The following is a 21,870-nucleotide window of genomic DNA, read 5'->3' as shown; positions in this document are numbered from 1 at the left end:
GCTTTTGTCTCTTCGAGACAACAAAGGGACAGCCCTCTCTCTATCTCAGTCTCGGTTTAGCATCATATATCGATCTGGAGAAATTTTTTATTGGTTGTAGCGCGGATTAAGGAGCAGCTCCTCTATGCTGTGGCGGGGGGGATGTCGCCGCCTGATAAAGGCAGAAGCGGGGGCCAACAGAGCTATCTGCGTCGAGTGTTTCGATTGAAAGAGGACGGGAGAAAACTAAAATGCCAGCACAGAAATAGAAAGAGTCGTGCTTCAAAGTGGAATTCTTCTAAGATCCATTGCTCGATTTTGCTGCATGCTCTACTCCCAAAATGCAGAGAGACTTGCGAAGGCAGATCCGGGTTGGTTGGTCCATGAGATGCTATTATAGAATCTTATGAATCAAGCACGACACACTTTCTATATCTCCTCCGTCTACAAGGTAAACAGCTTAGCTTAGAGCACAGCGTGTTCGCCACCACACTGGCTGGCTGGCGCATTGGCCTTACCGTAAGAAGCCCGAGAGGTATTTTGATATATCTCGTGACACGCTCCGCGTGGCATTTTTTTTTTAGAAAGTCCGTATAACTTCAAAAGAATCATTCTTTATGAATCAAGTACCGTTCAAAGGGTGCATTGCCTCTTTGAGTGAAGAAGAGAAGGGCTTTGTATAGACACTCTTGAGCCATGTTCGTCGCCCTAGGCTTACCATTATTTCATTCTATTGATTGGTTCTAGCTCCAAAGAACATATACATGGAGCTATGTCGACTTACGTACGTCTCGTTGACTAAACGATCAAGGTATACCACGTATCATCCCCTCTTTCCATAGAGGAGAGATACAAAAATAAATAAATAAAAGATAGTGAACAAGCAACGGCTTCTAGGGAGAACGCTGTAAAACAGGTCTAAGGCTATTTCAGTGAACTATTGAAGCTATCAGTGTGATTGATCAGACAAGTACCAAGGACTTTCGGTATACTTATTTCATTTCCGAATTAGCTTGCGACAAGTCCTAGCATTATTATGAGTTCGTTGACCGCGTAAGGGCTATCCATCTTGATGACGGATTCCACGATAACAAGAAATAGAAATGAATCGTTCGATGTCTGCTCGTTCTCCCCTCTTCAATTCCCAATGAACAACATGATCTTGACCTATCATTTGTTCAATTTGGTCGATCTGATACTTTGTTAATTCTTTTATCTTTATGTTCCCACTGATACCTAATCGATAACGAACCTGAATGGCTTTTTTAGGTCCAATTCCATAAATTCTTTTTGAGGCAATTCTGACTTGTTCATCGGAAACTGATCTAGCTCCTGAAATATAGAACATTCTTGATCCTTCCTTTTTTTTCTCGGCTGGAATCATAAATGAGTTGTCTCCTATGATCTTTTCTATAGGGGCGAAAGATTAGCATTATGATTGAAACTCTGTACTCTCGCTCCTTGCGGGATGTTCAGGGGCAATGTTTATTGTTGGACCACGACCACCTTGGCCTCCTCTGAACATGAGCTGTTGTAGTGCGTGGACCACATTAACCTGCTCTCTAAGGTTTCTTGTGGCGTTCTCGACTCTAGAAATCCTCGGCTCCACCTCTTCCATCTTTGTCTCAACGGCTTCCAGCCGTTCTTGTAAATTGGTGAGAAGGGTCTGTAGAGCGGCCTTGTCGTTCTCACTGTCAAGGCTCTGGTTGGCTACATCGTTCTCAGCCCACCCTCTTGGATTCTGATTGTGGGGCATTCAATGCACTTGATGTAGACCAGAAAGAAGAGGCTCTCATGTGGGCTGGGCTGAGAAAGTAGCCGACTCTTCACTCTCCTTCAGCCGATTCAGATACCGAATCGTATCTCTTGGAGAGAAGTGAAGAAGCTCTCCCTTTGACTCAGGGGGCCCTCCACCACTTCGACTGATGCGGACGCGGTTCTCTCGTCGTGAAAGAAGTAATGAAAGGGAAGCCCGGGGTAAAAGCGCGCCTGTATAGCTTTCTAGAGCAGAGATCTAGCAACGCATTCTAGGCACAGATCATTGGCATTGGATGTATCGTTAGGTTATGCCGAGTCAAATCTGCTCCGTTTTTTTCCGTTGCAAAAAAGAGAACCCTTCCCCCCGCTTTAAAAAAGGATGAATATGAAGTCCTCCCGGTTGCAGGTACTATGGATCCTCTGACTCCCAATCGGGTTGCCTTCGCAGGTCTCGCCGATGTTGCCTGTAGGTCGTGATGTGCCTTGAGATGGTCGTCTCCTGTCCCCCTGCTAGTGGGGAATCCGCTCCCGGGTCGTCGCTCTGCTGCGTCTAGCCCGTCCTCTAGGCACCTTTGGAAGGCAGGGAGTGTGACAACGTACACGCTTACCTTTACTCCATAGGGCCTTCTCATCAGTTGTAGGGTTTGGTGGCCCAAAATTGACTTCGCTTCGCCAAAAGGCCTCATCTCTAAAACTTCGACACCATATAAGTGGGTTTTGGTATATTTTCGATTAATAATTTAAATAATTAATTTTTTTTAAAAAACATAGTTATAATCATTTTTCTTTTTACATGAGACTCAAAAACACACCAAAGTTGTACTTGTCTTTAACAAGTACAATTAGCAATTATTGCGTTATTACCAGAACCATCATATCGCTACCACATAAGAGATGAGCGTTACTTTGATTTCGGAAGCTTAATGATTTTTTTTGGTAACATTTAAGTTAATACTTAATACTATTCATACATGACACAATATTAATTTCATTTACAATATTTATTTTATATATTAAATAAAATTTAACCATGTTTAATATGATTAAGCACAAATTATAACAATATAATTATTTTGTTATAATTATTTTAAAAAATCTAAATTAGATGTATAAATAAAAATCATTATCCTATTTTAAAAAATAAATTTTATAAAATTTGAGAAAATAAATAATTCAATCTAGAGTAAATACCACCTATGGTCCCTCGAGTTTGGTGGCATCGCCATCAATGGTCCCTAACTTCCGTAATTACCACCCATCATCCTCCGAGTTGTCAAAAGTTACCTTCTAGCGTCCTTCCGTTACTTCCTCCCGTCTCAGCCGTCAAAATGGAGGGTAATATTGTCATTTGACTTATACGAAAAGAGTTAATACCAGCCAAGGCCCCTCGAGTTTGGTGGTTTGGCCATCTTTAGTCCCAAGTTTCCATATTCCATTATTTTCCTTCTTTCATATTCTCTTCTTCAAATGTATTATTATTACTATTATTTAAAGTTATTATTGTTATTATTAAATTATTATTATTATTATTATTGTTATTGTTATTGTTATTATTCTATTATTAGCGTTAAATTATTATTATTATTATTATTATTATTATTATTATTATTATTATTATTATTATTATTATTATTATTATTGTTATTATTATTATTATTCATATTATTATTATTATTATTATTATTATTGTTATTGTTATTATTAAATTATTATTATTATTATTATTATTATTGGTGGTTTGGCCATCTTTAGTCCCAAACTTGGCCAAACAATATTAAAGAAAGTTGGTGGTTTCTCAACTTCCAACTCCAACTCCATCTTCTCCTATACAATATTAAAGAAAATTTACAAATGTATAGGGGTCGTTTACTTCATTTATCCGTTTTTCCATTTCCAGTTTTTCATTTCTCCATTTCTCCAGTTTTCTTTCTCCATTTTTTAAGTTTTCCTTCTCCATTTTTTCAGTTTTCCATTTTTCCATTCCTCCAGATTTTTATTTCTCTAATTTTCTGATTTTATTAAATACACTCATCTTATATAGCATTTGCACATTTCTACAACAACAACAACAACAATAATAATAATTTAATAATAATAATAATAATAATAACAATAAATAATAGTAATAATAATAAGAATTTAATAATAATAATAATAAAAATAACAATAACAATAACAAAAATAATATGAATATAATAATAATAATAATAATAATAATAATAATAATAATAATAATAATAATAATAGCATTTGTACATTTCTTCTACAACAAAAACAACAACAACAACAACAATAATAATAATAGTTATAATAATTCAAAATAATAATAATAATAATAATAAATAATAATAATTTAATAATAACAATAACAATAATAATAATAATAATAATATGAATATGAATATTATAAAAATAATAATAATAATAACAATAATAATAATAATTTAATGCTAATAATATAATAATAACAATAACAATAATAATAATAATTTAATAATAATAATAATAACTTTAAATAATAGTAATAATAATAAGAATTTCATAATAACTATAAATAATAGTAATAATAATACATTTGAAGAAGAGAATATGAAAGAAGGAAAATAATGGAATATGGAAACTTGGGACTAAAGATGGCCAAACCACCAAACTCGAGGGACCTTAGCTGGTATTAACTCTTTTCGTATAAGTCAAATGACAATATTACCCTCCATTTTGACGGCTGAGACGGAAGGAAGTAACGGAAGGACGCTAGAAGGTAACTTTTGACAACTCGGAGGATGACGGATGGTAATTACGGAAGTTAGGGACCATTGATGGCGATGCCACCAAACTCGAGGGACCATAGGTGGTATTTACTCATTCAATCTATTATGGACTATTCTGATATTAAAATATAACTCAAATCTAATTCAACCAAACTAATTCAAGCCCAACAACTCGTTGGTCTACAATTATACTGTAGACCACGATCTAAAACGACAAACACTACTCGTAGGCAATTTATATCCTACACCACGGCGCGCGTTGCACTATGCGCCCAGATGCAAAACGACGTCGTTTTAATTTTTTTTTTTTTTTTTTGAAATTTCCCGCCCTAGTGAATGGCAGTAGTTTTTTCTTTAAAAAAAAACCCGCTGTTCAAGAATGTACATAATGTTATACTAGAATACACATAATTGTATACATGAATGTACATAATTATATAACAAAATATACATACTCTTTTTAAAAGATAATACACATAATCTAAAATAATACATAATAAACATAAACTTTTAACATAATAAACATAAACTATTAACATAATACACACAAATTTTCTGATTCGGATGTACATAATTGTATAAAAAGAATGTACATAATTGTATAAAAAATGTACATAACTGTATGAACCAATACACATAACTGTATGAACAAATACACATAACTGTGTGAACAAATACACATAATCCCAGCAACTTCCTACCGCGCCTCCCAAAACGACCTCAAAACGACGTCGTTTTGGGAGGCGCGCGGCGCACAATGCTATGTGCGCCGTGGTGTAGGGTATAATGATTGCTACTCGTATGGATGTCAATTTGGCCTTAAATCAATGGGCTGACCCAATAAGCCCTGAAAATTATAGGGTTAAAATCCAATAAAATCAACCCAATAAAAAAATAAGGTAATTGGATTAGCCCTATAGGATTACTGGGTTGAGTTGGGCTAACCCACCGGATTGTCCAATCGTTATGCGTTGGACCCGTGTCCAGCATGCATGCTGGACACGGGTAACAGTGCCTAACGGCACTGTTATCTCCTTTTTTAAAAAAAATAAAATTTCAGACTGATTCGTTATAAGAGTATATGTTCATAATTTTATTACTATATGTTAATAACTTTACATTCATAACTTCATAACTGTACGTTCATAACTCTATAACTGTACATTCATAACTCCATAACTGTACATTCGTAACTCCATAATTGTACATTCATAACTCCATAATTGTACATTCATAACTCCATAATTGTACATTCATAATTTTCGAAGCTCTATGTTCACAATTTTAGAGCTCTATGTTCATAATTTTATCACTATATGTTCATAATTGTAAGTTCATAATGTCAGAGCTCTTTGTTCATAATTCGATCAATAATTGTACATTCATAATTCCATAACTGTAGATTCATAATCTCATAACTGTAGATTCATAACTCCATAACTGTAGATTCATAACTCTATAACTGTACATTCATAACTCCATAATTGTACATTCATAATCTTCGAAGCTCTATATTCACAATTTTAAAGCTCCATGGTCATAAATTTTATCACTATATGTTCATAATTGTAAGTTCATAATGTTAGAGCTCTGTGTTCATAATTTCATAATTGCATAACTGTACATTCATAACGGCATAACTGTACATTCATAATCCAAAAAAAAAAAAATAACGCCGTTAATGGCAAAACACGCGCGGATTTTTTTTTTAAAACTAAATGACGCGTTTTTTTTGAAAAACGACGTCGTTTTGGGCCCATGTCCACAATTCATTATGAACACGGGTCCAGGGCATAATGTGCCCGGATTGTCGAGCTGGGCCGTCTATCAACATTTCAATTAAAATGGTGAAATAGAGAAAATATAATTTGAAGCCCAAGATTTGGAGAGAAATTTGAAGCCCAAAATTTCAAGCTAATTCTGGGCTTCTGGCAAATCCCAATTCAAAATCAAACTCTAATCTCTCTCTTGTTGGCTGTGGCGACGCGAGAAGCCGGAACAGAGAGAACATAGATTAGGAGAGAAATTTGAAGTCCAAAATTTCAAGCAACTTATGGGTTTCTAGCAAATTTCAATTTGAAATCAAGCTATAGTCTCAGTCCTGGGCTATTGCGACGCGAGAAGGCGAGAACAGACAACTGTCGACGCGAGATTCGAGAAGTCGAGATTGCAGAGGTGCCGATTGTCGACCGCTGAGATTGCCGACCGCCGACCTCCAACCTAGTCTTTGTAATTCCGCGGCTGCTCAATTCCTCACTGCGGGCTGCGGACTGCCATCGCCTACGGCTGCTCAATTCTGGTAAAACTGCAAGTAATTTATTTGATTTTTTCAAACATAAACATTTAGTTTAGAGTTAATACCCAAAATAGTCCCTCGACTATGTCGTAATTACCAATTTGATCCTCGACTATCATTCTTACCCAATTAAGTCCTCAACTATACAATTTTTACTCAATTTAGTCCTTTTTTCAATTTGACTGTTTGTTGACTGTCAAAAATGAAAATAAAGTTGTAATTTTACAAGTTTTCTCCTTCCTCCTCATTTAGCAGCGCCAAACCATGTAGCAATAAGTTCCGGTTGGGTTCTAAACCTGGCAGTATCGAAGTAGTGGTTATGCATCGGATAGTCCATGAATTTGATTTCCAACCATTTTTTGACGATCGAAATCTGATCGGAGTGTATTGCTGCATGGTTTGGCGCTGCTAAATGGAGAGGAAGGAGAAATCTTGTAAAATTATAATTTTATCCCGACTTTTGACAGTCAACAAATAGTCAAATTAATACAGAGGACTAAATTGGGTAAGAATTGTATAGTTGAGGACCAAATTGGGTAAGAATTGTATAGTTGAGGACTTAATTGAGTAAAAGTTACATAGTTGATGACTTAATTGGGTAAGAATGATAGTTGAGGACCAAATTGATAATTATGGCATAGTCGAGGGACCATTTTGGGTATTAACTCTTTAGTTTATTTTGTTTTTATTTTAGATACTTATTTGGTTTATGAATATAAGCAGTAGGTTTATTTATTTATGAATTTATTTGAGTTAATTTCTTTGTCGGCTAAACCGCAATAGTTATGCTGTGCACCCGAATGTACCATGCGCATGGTGCATACGGTTCAAAACGACGTCGTTTTGATTAAAAACGCGCGTCCCACTTAAAAAAAAAATCAGGTTCGACTCTCAGCAATAGCATTATTGTGGATATATAGTTATGAAATTGTGGATATATAGTTATGAAATTGTGGTTATATAGTTATGAATTTATGGATATTTAGTTCATTCATTGTGGATATTTAGTTCAATCATATATTGTGGATATTTAGTTCATTCATTGTGGATTTTTACTTCATTCATTCATTCATTGTGGATTTTTACTTCATTCATTCACTGTGGATATATAGTTATGAAATTGTGGATATATAGTTATGAAATTGTGGTTATATAGTTATGAATTTATGGATATTTAGTTCATTCATTGTGGATATTTAGTTCAATCATATATTGTGGATATTTAGTTCATTCATTGTGGATTTTTACTTCATTCATTCATTCATTGTGGATTTTTACTTCATTCATTCACTGTGGATATATAGTTATGAAATTGTGGATATATAGTTATGAAATTGTGGTTATATAGTTATGAATTTCTGGATATATAAAAATGCTATTGCCGGGAATCGAACCTGATTTCTTCTTTAAGTGGGACGCGCGTTTTTTTTAACCAAAACGGCGCCGTTTTGCAACCGTATGCAGCTTGCAAGGTGCATTCGGTTGCACAGCATAATTTGCGGCTAAACCGCTGGTGGCCTGGTGGGTACCTACATTTATATTTTATCCGGTTAAACCGCCTATGGATAGTAGGTACCAGATTATTATTTAATTTCTATGTTGAATTATTATATGCATTGAATTTATTTATTTGAAAACTGCATATTTTTTGTTTATTGATTGTGAATTTGTAGCATTTTTGGTTTTGAACTTTATGTTGATTATGGATTTGTGGCATGAGTTCATTGATTTAGCCACTGAATAAGCCCAATAATTCATAGTTCAGAGTTAGGGCTAATCCAACCCAAAAACTAAACAAAATAAGACTATTTAGCCCAAACCAATAAGTTCGGCAAATTATATTATGCACCGCGGTGCATAATGGATTATGCACCGCGCGTCTTTTTTTTTTTTAAATGAAAATAAACAGTGTTAGTTTCCGCCGTTTCGCACCCTTTTGCAAAAAGTAACTCTGTTATTCAGTGTCATTTTGTATACACTGCAGTTTCAGTTCAACACAACTACAGTTTCATTTCGATATAACTATAGTTTCATTTGATATTTATAGACTCAAATATGTGAAAATGTTATTTAATTTTATTTTATATACACTATAGTTTCATTAAAACACAACTACATGATTATTTTGATATTATTACAGCTTCATTGTACAATATACACTCAAATATGTGAAATGTTATTCAGTTTCATTTTATATACACTATAGTTTCATTTCACTATAACTACAGTATCATTTTGATATAACTGCAGTGTCGGTTTAGATATATTATAGTGTCAGTTGATGTTTAATACACCAAACAAGCGGACTCCGTTAACTCTAACGGCGGGCCGTTTCTTCACTTAAAGAAACGGCGCCGTTTTTGACCGCGGTGCACATGCACCATGGTCTATAATATAACGACTGAATAAGTTCCAATAGTTATGCTGTGCAACCGAATGTACCATGCGCATGGTGCATACGGTTTAAAACGACGTTGTTTTGACTAAAAACGCGCGTCCCACTTAAAAAAAAAATCAGGTTCGATTCTCAGCAATAGCATTATTGTGGATATATAGTTATGAATTTCTGGATATATAGTTATAAATTTGTGGATATATAGTTATGAATTTATGGATATTTAGTTCATTCATTGTGGATATTTAGTTCAATCATATATTGTGGATATTTAGTTCATTCATTGTGTATTTTTACTTCATTCATTCATTGTGGATTTTTACTTCATTCATTCATTCATTGTGGATTTTTACTTCATTCATTCACTGTGGATATATAGTTATGAAATTGTGGATATATAGTTATGAATTTGTGGATATTTAGTTCATTCATTGTGGATATTTAGTCCAATCATATATTGTGGATATTTAGTTCATTCATTGTGGATTTTTACTTCATTTATTCACGGTGGATATATAGTTATGAAATTGTGGATATATAGTTATGAAATTGTGGTTATATAGTTATGAATTTCTGGATATATAAAAATGCTATTGCCGGGAATCGAACCTGATTTCTTCTTTTAACCAAAACGGCGCCGTTTTGCAACCGTATGCACCTTGCAAGGTGCATTCGGTTGCACAACATAATTTGCAAATAAGTTCAACAACCCTGTAGGGTTACCCAAAACCTAGTGGGATAACTCAATTGACATCCCTAAACACTAGTGTATCTAAAGTTCTAAACTGACACTGTCTCACGTATTATTTTTATTATATTATCAAATGAAATTGCAATTGAATTAATATGAAATCGAAGTTGTGCTGAAATGAAACTGCAGTGTATACAAAATGAAACTGAATAACAATTTCACAATTTGAGTATATATTGTCTAGCGAAACTGTAATTATGTCAAAATGATATTGTGATTGTGTTAAAATGAAACTGCAGTACATATTTGTTTGCCATCATCCCTGAACAAATTAGGGCTGGGCAAATCGGTTCGGGTACCCGAACCGAACCGGTTCGGTTTCTACCCCAAAGACCCGATCGTTTTTTTTTTTTTTTTTTTTTTTAATATTAATAGATATAGAGTTAATACCCAAAATCGTCCTCGACTATAGTGGTTTTTCTCAATTTCGTCCTAAACGACTTTGGTGACCTAATATCGTCCCAGACTTTTGTGTTTCGCTCAATTTAGTCCCAGACTTTTGTGTTTTTGCTCAATTTAGTCCCTCATTTGTTATTCTGTCCATTTGGTGTTAAATAAATAGACAATTCAGTAATTTTAATATTGGCATCTCTTTACTCATAGACATGTGAACTGCGAAATTCTTTTTTTTTTTTACGAATTACTCACAGAATTACTCCTAAAACTGCGAATATAAAATTTGATTTGCAGGTTCGGGAATAATTCTGGGTGTAATTCGTACAAGAAAGAGGAATTTCGCACTTCACAAGTTGAAAGTAAAGAGAGATCAATATTGACATTACTGAATTGTCCCTATATAACACCAATTTGACGGAATAACAAATGGAGGACTAAATTGAGCGAAACACAAAAGTCTGGGACGATATTAGGTCACCAAAGTCGTTTAGGACGAAATTGAGAAAAACCACTATAGTCGAGGACGATTTTGGGTATTAACTCAATAGATATATATTATATTAAATGTTTAAGGTGAGGTTTGAACCCTTACTCATTTAATTATAAACTAAGAGCTTTACCCACTAAGCTATACCCACATTCATTTCTATATTCACATTTGTATGCTAATAAGGGTATACATTTTTCATTAAATATTGCACACTTCAAATATAATGAATAAAATTATCCGTACTACATTCTTGTTAGACTAAAATACCATTATACCGTTATTACACCGTTGCTATTTAATTCTAAAGTTTCATAATTCTATCATTATTATCATACATACATACATATATATATATATATATATATATATATATATATATATATATATATATATATATATATATATATATATATATATATATATATATATATACTAGTTTTTTTTACGCGCTTTGCGCGAATGAGATAATGCCCAATGATTCTTTTTAAATAAATATTTCAAAGTATATCAATGTAATATTATATAGAAGATGTTCATGCATAGGTAAATAAATATTGAATTTATTTATTTAAATCAGTAATTTAAAATATATAAATGCAAGATAATATATGAGAGATTGATTATATATAAGTGTCACAACAATAAATGGAATAAGGTTCAAATTAGCTACTAAACGTAACTTGAAAATGCAATTAAGTCACTGAAAATTTATTATTAAAATTTATTAAAAATTATTAAAAATGCCAACTCAGCTGTCACGTAAGCAGGTAACCTGCTAAAATTGATGGTAACCTGCTATCAGGTGAAATTGGATACATTTGGAGTGTTTAGTGGCTTAATTGCACGTTGTTGGAGTGTTCAGTGTCCTAATTGCATATTCATGTTACGTTCAATGACCAATTTGAACCTTATTCCAAAATAAATATTTGCAACTTTGTAATAACGCTAGTCTAAATACTTAGTCTAAAAGCGATAATCTAAATAAATACAACTTTTGGTTTAAATTTCTCTAATTCTCGTTTGGGTAGCATTGTCATTGTCTTCATCTTCAGTACATGTCTTTTTTTTTTTTTTTTTTTTTATTGGTATTATGTCATGTGCAATTAAGTTATTGTTGGTAGCATAGAGGGATTCATCATGTAATGAGATTATGGTGTAGGAAGCTTTAGATTTGCCTTGTTGTGTATATGACTGAGATTTTAGTTGTGCTATGAACTATTTATCTTACAAGCACATGTTGATATTTGATAGTAGTAGTTTAATTTCCCCTACATGTTTCATGTGTTGTGAGTTGTGTGTCATAGGTTATCATGTGAAAATATTGAACAAAATATTAATAGCTTTATATTTTGTGGAATTTTATTTTTCGCATATTTGGATTCTCAAATTTCAGAGATGGATGAGGAAACGTCGAATTCAGCACGTCGAATGTCGACAAGATCTCGTAAGGTTGCTCCGAAAATGGCAGCTGCGCTTGCAAGCTCCGACAATCGAACACAGGTAAGTATTTTCGATTGACTCAGTCGAATTGTCTGGCTGGAATTGTGGATCTTTACGTTGTTGCATTTTTTATTTTAATTTTTTTAATAGATTCAAGACCAATAAAGACATGGAAGTTCAATTTTGAATTGAAATTTTTTTTTTTGAATTTGAATGTATTCAGAGCTAGTTTTACTGTCCTGTTGGCACAGGCAATTTTGGCTCGCCTTGATGCTTTGGAAAGTGACAATGCTGTGCCGGAGCCAGTGCAACTTGATGACGATGATGAAGCCTCTCTTGATGACGATGATCAAGGTTCATTTTCTCGTGCTTTCTGCATGCTTGCTCTCTTATGTTAATGAAAATTATTTGCATGGTTTAACTGATATGACTTGTAATGTGTCATTGCTGCTTCTGAATTAGTCACCCTTATAATTTAAACATTGATTTGGTGCAAGAGGTTGGGATCAAGTAGCTCTTTTCTGCAGCTAATTTCATTTCTCTATAGCAGAGCAAATTAAATGCTAACCTGTTAATCAATTTTCTTTTATTCCTCGTGTATCTCTTGCAACTAAATCTCATTTTAGACTATGGAGTTAAAAAAAATGTAAAATTTAAAGAACTCCCTCTCTTGAAAACTAAGAGCTTAAATTTTGCGGTGGTTTGGATTTGGGTGATGCTTGACTGTTGTGTCCTTTTAGTCTTAAATTTTTTTTTTTAGTTAAACCACGAGGTGTCATGAGTAGATTCTACCTGTAGGAGGCACCTTTAACCCCGTATCATACTCCAGATTAATCCCTGTTCGCACTGGGATGCCCAATTAAGGGGCAAAGTGTTGGCCAGATTGATTTTTCCATATGAGAGGTTTGAACTCCCAACCTCTTTTAAGGGATGAGAGTGCACGGTCACTCACGCCAACCAAGCTGGTTACCTTTTAGTCTTAAATTGATCCTTATCATATAATTTTTTGCAGTATATCAGAAGAGGCAATCGAAAGGCACTAAAAGGAAAACGCGCCAAGCCAAGGCTCTTGAGAACAAGAAGGCTCCAAAGACATTCATAGAGCTCTTGAATGAGGTCTGGGTTTCTAAGGCTATGAGATGCTATGTTTCAGTACAGGAATGTGTCTGTGTTAATTCTGAATTTGTACTTAGCTAAGATTTTGGCACACTTCATAATAGGCAAACCTGGAGTCCTTGCCTCCCCATGTCCCCACCTACTTGAGAGCAGCAGCGGGACCTCCGAGCTCCACCTGCCGTCGCCATTTCTGCACTGTTTGTGGATTCTCTGCTCCCTATACATGTGTACAGTGTGGGATGCGCTTCTGTTCAATCCGATGCCGGACTATCCACAACGATACTCGGTGTTTGAAATTCGTTGCCTGATCTCAAGAAGCCACTAGGTACATTCATTCGGGTATTCTAAACCTCTGATCTGCATATACAATCTCGTATTCTAGGTAACTTTCATCTCTAAATCACAGAGACATCAATTCATTCCCAGTAAACCTGACACCATGACTAGTTTCTAAACTTGACTGCTTGTGCAAGAACTCTTTCTTTCTGAATTATCTCCTTAATTTGCTCAATTTTGGCCTCAAAACATGTAATTAATGAGAAGTAAAAACGACAAGTAGGAGATTACTTAGTATTGAAAATACACTAAATTCTAAATTTAAGATATTAGTTTATTACATAGCAAACATTATATTGTAATTTATAATGTATTTTCTATTTGAACCATATTATCGATATTTGATAATTTGTCATTGACATTTTTAGATTCAGTTGGACTTTGCCCCCCACTTAGAAAAGTTTCTGGATTTGTTACTCACAACATCTTTTGCCCGGCCAGGGTTCGCACCAGCCGCAATGGTACTTTTGATTCAGGCAATTCTCTTTGCATTGATCTTTGTCGTTTTTGTTTTTACATTTCCCCCACGGCCGCACCCGTTCTTGACTTCACCGATGGTTTCTCCGGTCCTCATACAACCTATTTCTGCTTATATTTAAATGAAAAACAATGATGAACGTAACAATACATCCAAGTTGTAAAACACTCATGTGTATGTTACTTTAAGAAATTAAAATCACAAGGAAATTTCGGTCAAATTAGTTAGGCGATTGGCTTAGTATTCACAATGTTTTAAATTTGACTCACAATGAATTTTTTTTATTAACCTTCTTGATTTGAGCAATTGAGCTGATCTTTTAAGTTTTATCAACAATCTACGTTGGTTTACCTCATTCATGTGGTTCATTACTTGTTATGATAAGGTGTCTGCGCGGGTTTAGTTCAATGGTTCAGTGGGCAGTATTTGAGAGAAGGAAAGATACTAAAAGCGTATATAAATGAAGAAATTGTTTTTAAAAAATGACCGTTACAAGAAATGAGCGCCAGCAAGAGAAATATAATGGCAAACAACTTGGATGACCCTGCCATTAGTATTAATATTAGGATTTGATTTATTTATTTTTAAATAGATGCATGTAAATGAACATGAAAGCCCATAAATATATTACAGTATTTATAGGATATGTTTGTTGGTTTGGTGATGGATACGTGTTAAAGTTGTCCTGTTTTTAAGCATGAATTGGATGAAACCAAACATGTTTAAAACCCAAGATACTGTAACAGAGGGTCATCAAATCTTAATAATAAGGTAATCAATTATATATATGTTAGCATTGTGTGTTCATAGTATACAAATTGTGAATTTTCAAAAGGTAAACTGTGAACATTTAGTATGTAAATTGTGAACATTTGGAAGGTGGACCCGGGTTCAGATAATAATTTGCGCTTGGCCTTCTTTTGGTCCTTTTCTTGGACTCCATCATTTGGGCTTGATCACTTAGCCCAGACCAGATTCAATAATGTATCCATATGAACAAAGATTAATTGGTAATACTTTTATTCTGATCCAAATCCAAAACTTAGAAACCAAAAGCCCCTTTTAATTTGAATGTATAGAAAATTTTAAATTTTAAAGTTGTAAAACATTGCTATTCTTATTTTAGATTCTAAAATGTTGCATAATATATAATTACATTTTGGAGTTATCAAAGATTGAGGACATTTATTTTCATCCCCATTGTTGGTCCTGATACAAGTTGGTTATATGTATAAGGATTTTTAGTATTTTCAAAAAAAAAAGTATAAGGATTTTTAGTATACCTATGATTAGATTGGGTTTGTTTTTCATAACAAAAATTTTAATATTAATTTTACTTTTCCTATATATTTACCTTCTTTATACAAATTTAGCCTTGATTTTATCAATTCAATGTGGATTTAATTCATTCATATACTATGATAAGTATTTAAAAATTAAATCTAATTATAATTTTATTCGTTAATTGAAAGTTTTACTCAAATAATGATCAATTAGACAAATTAATAATATATTCTTCCCCAGTTATCAGTTGATTGTAATTGACATTTGAGTTAAAAAATTAAAGGAGTTAATTCCAGCAATGGTCCTCCGACTATTGTAATTTTCTAAAATTAGTCTATCATTTTTTAATTTCCTCTTTCTTTTTCTTGAGAATTCAGTTTGCAGCGCCGTCGCTGGATGGTTTTACCTACATTAAGATAGAGGAGTTGGGTGGTGACAAGAGCGGATGTTAAAATTTCCACGGCGCACGTTACCAAAGTCTGCGTTACCAAAGTCTGCTTAATTACCCTGGCGGCGACACCAATGGAACTCCATTCTCCATCTCAACGCATCAAGAGCAATTCACCCACCTGCAGCTCCATTCTCCATCTCAACGCATCAAGAACAATTCACCCACCTGCAGCAGAAAACTGTTCGGTATTCTTAACGAAAACATACACTTAATTTAAAATAAATTCAATAATTAAACAGAAGCAGCGCAGACATGAACTTCTGCTAAAGTCAACGCATCGCTGCAAATTTGACGAAAAAAAAAAAAAGAAAGTAAAAACCTCAATTCGCAGGAAAACAGAAGAAACTACAAAGGGAAATGGTAAATTTCAAACAACAAAATTAAAAAACGGTAGAGAGAGTAAATATTGGAAATTTCATTCAAAATTTGCATAATTCCTCCTGAGTATTCTATGTAATTTAAAGGAACAACCAAACAAGTAAATAACAAAATTGCAAAATTTTGGATCAAGGGCCACGCTGCCAGCTCCTCTTGATGATGACGCCACTGATGAGCTCAATTGCAGAAATTTTATCATTGGGATCATGACAATTCTCAGATCGAGCTTAAATTGCGGGAATTTCGAAGGAATTTCTGGAAAAAAATAAAAACCACGAAGAATCGAGAACGGAGAAGTGAAACTCAAACGACAGATCTGAGCTCGTATCGAACAGATCGGAGGGTTTGAGAAGCTAAAACCTCACCAAACGTCACCACCTAGTGACGGCGTTGCCAACTGGAAAGCGATTCTCAAGTAGAAGAAAGCAATAACGGAAATAACCATTGTACCCCTCTACTTAACGCCAACCAAATTAATGCTTAACGAAAAGACAATTGCTCGAACAAATCTGATAGTTAAGGGTCTATTTATCTAAATTAAAAGACGAGAATCCATTTTGAAAAAACACAATAGTCGAAAGACCATTGCTGGAATTAACTCAATTAAAAATCTAGTTGTAGACGGCCTCTATTGAGGCTCGAAAACCCACAACCCCCATATGACATTTGAATTAAAAAATAAAAAATTGAGAATCTGGTTATTATCCGTGCTTAAACGGCCTTGCCTCCATTGAGGCTCGAACTCAAAATTTTAACTTCTATTTTGAATGACGGGAGACTCAAACCCAAAAATCTCCAATATTAGATCACAAGGTCTAGCATACAATAATATATATACCCAAGGCGTTCTAGTTTTTTACGCGCATTGCGCGATTGGGATAATGCCCAATGTTTTTTTTTTTTTTTTTTTTTTTTTTTTTTTTTTTTTTTTAAATAAGTACTTTAAAGTATATATCAATGCAAGATTATATTGGAATTGTTCATGCATAGATAATTGAATGAAACCAAATACGGGACATAAGGGAGAACAAATAAAAATTAGGGCATAAAATATTAAATATATACTAATATTGAAGAGCTAACTGCTGATTACCAAACAAGGACATTGCGAGGTAATTTTCCACTTCAATTTGTTGTGTGATTTGAATACTCTTTTTTGTCAATAAATCTCCCAAAGTAGTTAATATGATTGGCTTAATTATATATATATATATATATATATATATATATATATATATATATATATATATATATATATATATATATATATATATATATATATATATATATATATATAAAACAATTATTATTATTATTATTATTATTATTATTATTATTATTATTATTATTATTATTATTATTATAATATGCACACCCTTAGGTCATTTTACATATTAATCTTTTTTGAATGCATTTTACATATTAATCTAAACAACTAATTTTTTCAAATATCTTTTTACCAACTGTTGATATAATTCGCTAGTCAAATTCGCTAATATAATCCGCTAACTGCTGATTGTCAAACAAGGACATTGCGAGATAGTTCTCACTTCAATTTGTTGTGTGATTTGAATATTCTCTTTGTCAACAAATCCCTCAAGTAGTTAATATGATTGACTTTATTAATTATATTTTTTTTTAATTTTTTCATGGTATTAATAAAATACTTGGTAAATAAATATATAGCATTATTTTGTATTATAACTTTGATAGTTAATTAAAAAAATAGTGCACAAAAAAAGATAATAGACAATGTAGTGAATATAATCAATTGATGAATTTGAATGTAAAGAATTTTTACACTTGAGAAAAATAAAGACAATATAACTAATAAAATTATTTCTCTTAATTAATTTATTGATAATTGAATATTTTTTTAATAAAGACATTGTAGGGACAATGTAGCGAATATAATCAATTGATGAATTTGAATATAAAGAATTTTTATATTGGAGAAAAATAAAGACAATATAACTAATGAAATTATTTCTTATATTTAATTTATTGATAATGAATAATTTTTTTTTTTTTGGAATAAATATATTATAGACACATAATTCTAAATTAAAGAAATGCATATGTATTATATTTTTGTTGTAGCTACTAAATTATTATGTAATTTAATAGAAGTAAAGTAGAGTACTAATTATGTCAACTTTGATTGCGATGAGGTTCGAACTTAAGACCTTTCTTATTAAAATCAATAAGTTAACGGTGAACTAACAGAAATTAACGGAAATGATAATATATAACTGAAAATTTAACGGATAATCATATTCATTAAGGATAAATTAGGAAATCTTAAGGAAAAATTAAAATCTGATCAATCTGAGCCATTCATTTGATTAAAAAATTTGACCGCAATTTTTTCTTCCTATTATAGGCCTAATTCTCTTGGACACTTATTTATTAGTATAGTAGATATAGGCCTAACTCTCTTGGGCTCTTATTAGTATGGTAGATAGATAGTAGATATATATAGTTTTCAAATAAAAACTTTTTTAACACAACTCTTATTATTATATATATATATCTTAGACAATTAATAAGTTTGATGTGAAATAGTAAGGTTGTAGAATCCTATAAACTCTCCTCTTTGTTCTAACTAATTCTCATTCTTATGGGACCTTTCACTCTCTTCAATTCTATCTTCTCTCAAATCAACCTTTCTATACTTTGCCACATTCCTCTATCTAATCCAAATCCACTATTCCATATATTATTTTCTCTCAAATTATCCAATCTCCATCATCCAATCTTATCCAAAAAAAACAAAAAATAACCAAAATGTTTGATAATGTGGGATTCAAATCTCTCTTCGGCAAGGAGAAGCCGCGGGAGAGCCCTAGCGAGAATGGCGGATCCGTAAACTCGAGAACGTCGTCGATTAGCTCTCGGGCGCGCCTGGAGGAGGAGCTGGAGCAGGTGTTCAACAAATTCGACGTCAACGGCGACGGCAAGATCTCGTGGTCGGAGCTGGGGTCCATCATGGGCAGCTTGGGCCACGTGGCGACGGAGGAGGAGCTGAAGGCGATGGTCCGGGAGGTGGACGGCGACGGCGACGGCTTCATCGATCTCCGAGAGTTCATCGAGCTCAACACGCAGGACATTGACTCCGAGGAGGTGTTGCGGAACCTCAAGGACGCCTTCTCCGTCTTCGACGCCGACAAAAACGGCTCCATCTCCGCCGAGGAGCTCCAGAACGTGATTCACAACCTCGGCGACGACTGCTCCATTGCCGATTGCCGGAACATGATCAGCGGCGTCGATCGCGACGGCGACGGGATGATCGATTTCGAGGAGTTTAGGGTCATGATGATGATGGGATCTCGCTTTGATGCTATGGATTCTAAGATTTGAGTAATTACAATTTACAATTTCATTTATTACAAATATATATTTTTTAAATCCCCCGAAAAAGCGAAAATTGTAAATAATTTCTTTTGCATTTTAATAAACTTTTAAAAGATCAATACTCTATCTTTTGCTTTTGAATCTATTCAAATTTTTAAATATGGAATTAATTCTATGAATAATGCTAAGAATATGGATATGTATAATTATGGTCTAAAGTCAAGATTAGGTATTTTGAGATACTTAATGTGTATTGGTATAGTGATCTAAGTTAGGTATCTCATAATACCTAAGGTGTACCGATACCTATTGTGGATCAGTATAGAGATAAGATTAGGTATCTCATGATAATACCTAATATGGGTTGATTTAGTAATTTAGAGATAAGATTAGATATTTCGGGATACCTAATGTGAATTGGTACATAATATAATGTAGATTGGTACAATGATATAGAAATAAGATTAGGCATCTCGAGATATTTAATTGGGTTGGTATATAGTGGTCTAAAATAAGATTAGGTATCTCAGGATACTTAGTAATTTGGATTGGTATATAATGTGGATTGGTAACCTAATGTATATTGAGTGATCTAGAGATAAATTAAGTATTTCTAGATGCATAATCATATCTCCCTTGTTTGAGATATTATATATATTTTTATTTTAAATTAAAAACTCATAATAATTCTTGTTGCTAAATGGGGCATGCAGATTATTGTTATTTATTAATTTAATCTTTGTAGTTTTAATGGATTATTATTGATGATAATAATTCTACATCCAATAAATTAAACTAACGTTTGAACCAATGTTTCAAGCAAAAAAAGAATTCTATGAACGAACAAAAATGCATTTTTTATTAGTTTCTTCCATCTAAAATTTTGTTGTTGTTTGCTTGTTTTACATCATGCATAAGTGCATAACTCCTAACATGATGATATGGCTTAATTAGTCTTTTATGACCTTTAATAATAATAATAATAATAATAATAATAATTTGTTTTTGTCGGGCCGGAGTGTGGGGGGCCCTTGGGGTTGGGGTTCAGCCTTTTGGAATAATAATAATTTGTGTTTTTTAAAAAATGAATAACATTCTATAATATTATAACTTTTGTACACATACTTTTCTTTTATTAATATATTTGATTCAAATTCGATAGTTTATGACAAACAGATTGAGCTTCGTAGAATTATTTAGTGATATGATTATAAATGTCTACAAATAAATTTCTTTTATTGATTGAATTTATATTCATAATTAGTAGTATTTCTAGATTATTTAATGGTTTTTTATTATTTGCTTTCCCTGTAGTATATTACTTTTTATTTTAAAATTTTAGTTATATTAAAAATTTTCAGTTTAGAAATTCTACGAATAAAAAACAAGTGCATTTTTAAATGTATTTAATTAATTATTGTGGCACTTAATTAATTATGCTGCAGAAGGGATTCTCAGTTGTTTTGATTTATAAATTATGCATTATGTAAATATGTAGGTGCGCTATGAGTAGGATTCCTTTGTTTGTTTGTTTTTAAGAATAATTGTATATATTATAAAATTAATGTTTCTTATTTATCACATGTATTGTCCATTTTCATATGTTTGATTTTGTTCCTTGGATCTTGCACGTGGAAAACGTTAAAGGGCATCCGAGATCTAGCAGCAATCTCGTTATTTCATAAAAAATATTGCGCCCAAGGAATTTCTAATCAACTGGAGAAGTAAATTGAATTTATAAAAAAAAAATAAAAAATACTTAGCTATATATAAGTATTTAATTTATAATATTCTGCACAATACAATTACTAGTGAAAACATCAAGATTAGTTAACCAGCTGAATTGTATTATGGAACAAATCATTATTATTTGGATGCCAGCCATCTCAGAGATTTTATTAACTTTTCATAGTCTCTAACCCAATTAACTAATAATCATTTATCAAACAATGCCATAATTAGAGGGTATGAAAAGTTAATAAATCATACATCTTCTTCAAACACTCATATTGATTGTTTAACCAAGTCAAACAACTAACAGTGATAAAATAAATCAAAATTGACTAATAAACTAACTATTTTATTGAATTCAATAATAAAAACCGATGCATGTCCAACCATGCATTAAATATAACAAAAATTACAAATAAACTCTCATCACTTTCCTATAATTAGAACGAACTAAACTAACTAAAAAGTT

The 21,870-nt window shown here is 32.7% G+C and overlaps 2 protein-coding genes and 1 long non-coding RNA gene across 5 annotated transcripts; 2 read left to right on the top strand and 1 right to left on the bottom strand.

The window, feature by feature from the left end:
• Window positions 1-6,492: 6,492 nt before the first annotated feature.
• LOC109160778 (SWR1 complex subunit 6-like) lies at window positions 6,493-14,380 on the top strand. 3 transcript variants are annotated; one of them, XM_019309019.1, is made up of 6 exons: window positions 6,493-6,804; window positions 12,227-12,333; window positions 12,525-12,627; window positions 13,286-13,389; window positions 13,494-13,714; window positions 14,094-14,380. In XM_019309019.1, the coding sequence occupies exons 2-5, from the start codon at window positions 12,229-12,231 to the stop codon at window positions 13,695-13,697; spliced, it is 516 nt and encodes a 171-aa protein (XP_019164564.1). In that variant the 5' UTR covers window positions 6,493-6,804; window positions 12,227-12,228; the 3' UTR covers window positions 13,698-13,714; window positions 14,094-14,380. The 3 variants fall into 3 exon arrangements, with proteins under 3 accessions (XP_019164564.1, XP_019164563.1, XP_019164565.1); XM_019309018.1 differs by lacking the exon at window positions 6,493-6,804 and having other exon boundaries at window positions 12,175-12,333; window positions 14,094-14,379; XM_019309020.1 differs by lacking the exons at window positions 6,493-6,804; window positions 14,094-14,380 and adding an exon at window positions 13,743-14,065 and having other exon boundaries at window positions 12,175-12,333; window positions 13,494-13,709.
• LOC109160779 lies at window positions 12,657-20,489 on the bottom strand. The gene is made up of 3 exons (XR_002050815.1): window positions 20,479-20,489; window positions 16,822-16,825; window positions 12,657-12,740 (listed from the first exon to the last, which is right to left on the bottom strand). It is a non-coding gene; the product is annotated as an uncharacterized LOC109160779 (long non-coding RNA).
• Window positions 18,934-19,683, top strand: LOC109160776 (probable calcium-binding protein CML25). The gene has a single exon (XM_019309017.1). It carries the CDS (start codon window positions 19,104-19,106, stop codon window positions 19,674-19,676), a length of 573 nt encoding a protein of 190 aa, XP_019164562.1. The 5' UTR covers window positions 18,934-19,103; the 3' UTR covers window positions 19,677-19,683.
• Window positions 20,490-21,870: the final 1,381 nt, after the last annotated feature.

Source organism: Ipomoea nil, unplaced genomic scaffold (genome assembly GCF_001879475.1).
Source record: "Ipomoea nil cultivar Tokyo-kokei standard unplaced genomic scaffold, Asagao_1.1 scaffold2921, whole genome shotgun sequence".
Classification (NCBI taxonomy): domain Eukaryota; kingdom Viridiplantae; phylum Streptophyta; class Magnoliopsida; order Solanales; family Convolvulaceae; genus Ipomoea; species Ipomoea nil.
The sequence above is the reverse complement of the archived record's forward strand: the minus strand, read 5'-3'. Positions and strand labels throughout refer to the sequence as shown.